The 1,539-nt window shown below is 41.7% G+C and overlaps 1 protein-coding gene across 1 annotated transcript; it reads right to left on the reverse strand.

The window, feature by feature from the left end:
- Positions 1-219: 219 nt before the first annotated feature.
- LOC137744365 (peroxidase 21-like) lies at positions 220-1,295 on the reverse strand. The gene is made up of 2 exons (XM_068484196.1): positions 1,232-1,295; positions 220-626 (listed from the first exon to the last, which is right to left on the reverse strand). Exons 1-2 carry the CDS (start codon positions 1,293-1,295, stop codon positions 220-222), a joined length of 471 nt encoding a protein of 156 aa, XP_068340297.1.
- Positions 1,296-1,539: the final 244 nt, after the last annotated feature.

The following is a 1,539-nucleotide window of genomic DNA, read 5'->3' on the forward strand; positions in this document are numbered from 1 at the left end:
TATATAGACCAAACTTGCATGTATCAAGCCCATATATTGTTTCCACAAACTCTGTCTTATGGTTCATGTTAGCAATTTCTTTTGTAATAAAGTTTGAATTTCACAAAACGAAGAACGAAGTTGGTGATTCCATTACCATATAACAAAGACAGAAAATTTAAGGTTGATAATTTATTTTACATATGTTGAGAGACATGCAACCATGCAATAAAGTCTCGATTAACTTGCATTCACAGATTGACATGCCTTCCTCACTTCTCCTTGGTCCCCAGTAAGAGGGTTGTTCTCAGACAAAAGAAGGGCAGCCCTAGAAAGCTGCTCCCTGAAGTAGCCGTTGTCAGCGGCCATATTTTCCACAAAGGGCATTGTCGATGGGTCAGAGCCCAGTTCTTGGTCCACCGTGAGCAGACACTTGTGGCTCAGCTGGTTCTTGTAATAATAGTTGTTGAGAAGCATGGGTGTTTCACGGTCGTTCCTTGCGTAGAGGACTTCTTTTGGGTCTAGGGTCGGACTCGGGCACCGACCTGTGAGGTATTTGGCATGGTCACGGTCTAGGATTGGATCGATGGTTGGGTAGAGCCTGTGTACCAGGTTCACACAGTGGACTCGACCCCCAGAGTGAGCTCCTGCATGATTACAGAAAATAAAAATTTTCATTCTTAAATAAAGTGTGTGTTTTAATTTAAGGTTAATCTCAGCTTACTATCTTGAAATTTCTTAATTTTCATCATTTCATACATTAATTTTTTTTTTGTCCCAGTCTGGTACCAAAAGTGATAATTCTAGGACACTGTCATACATCCCCTAACTGATGACGTAGCCCTTATGTGGATAATGACTAGTGGATATTAAAAAATACAAGCCATGTTCATGATATTAAAAAAATTAAAAAATAGAAAACTGAAAAAAAGTTTAAAAAATTAAAGAAAATTATTTTCTCATAAGACCCAAAAAGAAAAAAAATTAACTCCGGAAAGAGGGCTTGCTTCGTATGAAGAGCTTGGAAGAGGAGAGTTTGGAGTTTAAGGTGGTGGCAGGGGTGGCAAGGAGGCGGATCAAACACTTGGGCTGTGATGTTTTGGGGCTGAAGGTGGAAGACAAGAAGGAAGCAGGGTGGGATTGGAGGCCATCCCTCCTACACCGTCACATGCACACACGTACACACAATGTTGCTCCTATGCCGTCACACCGTGTTGGGTTCATCCTTCCCCACCAAGGTCACATACCTCACCTCCGTTCGCCGCCTGTTTTTCAAATGGATCTGGGTCTTGGCTTGCAACTTTGTTTGCAAGCATGGCGGATCCCTTTGTTTTGCTTTCTTGCTTCTTCGAGAACTGAGAGAAGATGAGAGAGGGTTGATGGAAGAAGGGCTATTTGGCTGGGCGAGATTTAGTGCTTTAGTAAGGACTTGGACAAGGGAGTTGGGAGGGAAGAAGGGGTGTTTGGGAAGGGATAATGTGTAGGGAAGGAGGGTAAGACAAAAGAATTTTTCTTTTAATTTTTTTAAAATTTTTAATATTCACGTGGCCTACATTGACA

This window comes from Pyrus communis, chromosome 9, assembly GCF_963583255.1.
Source record: "Pyrus communis chromosome 9, drPyrComm1.1, whole genome shotgun sequence".
Classification (NCBI taxonomy): domain Eukaryota; kingdom Viridiplantae; phylum Streptophyta; class Magnoliopsida; order Rosales; family Rosaceae; genus Pyrus; species Pyrus communis.

What these genes read in the sequence shown, in the direction of transcription:
- LOC137744365 (XM_068484196.1), bottom strand. Translation starts at nt 1,295, where the DNA reads ATGCTTGCAAACAAAGTTGCAAGCCAAGACCCAGATCCATTTGAAAAA. An exon ending in AAAACAGGCGGCGAACGGAG is followed by an intron (nt 627 to 1,231) that starts GTGAGGTATGTG and finishes GTAATCATGCAG; the next exon opens with GAGCTCACTCTGGGGGTCGA.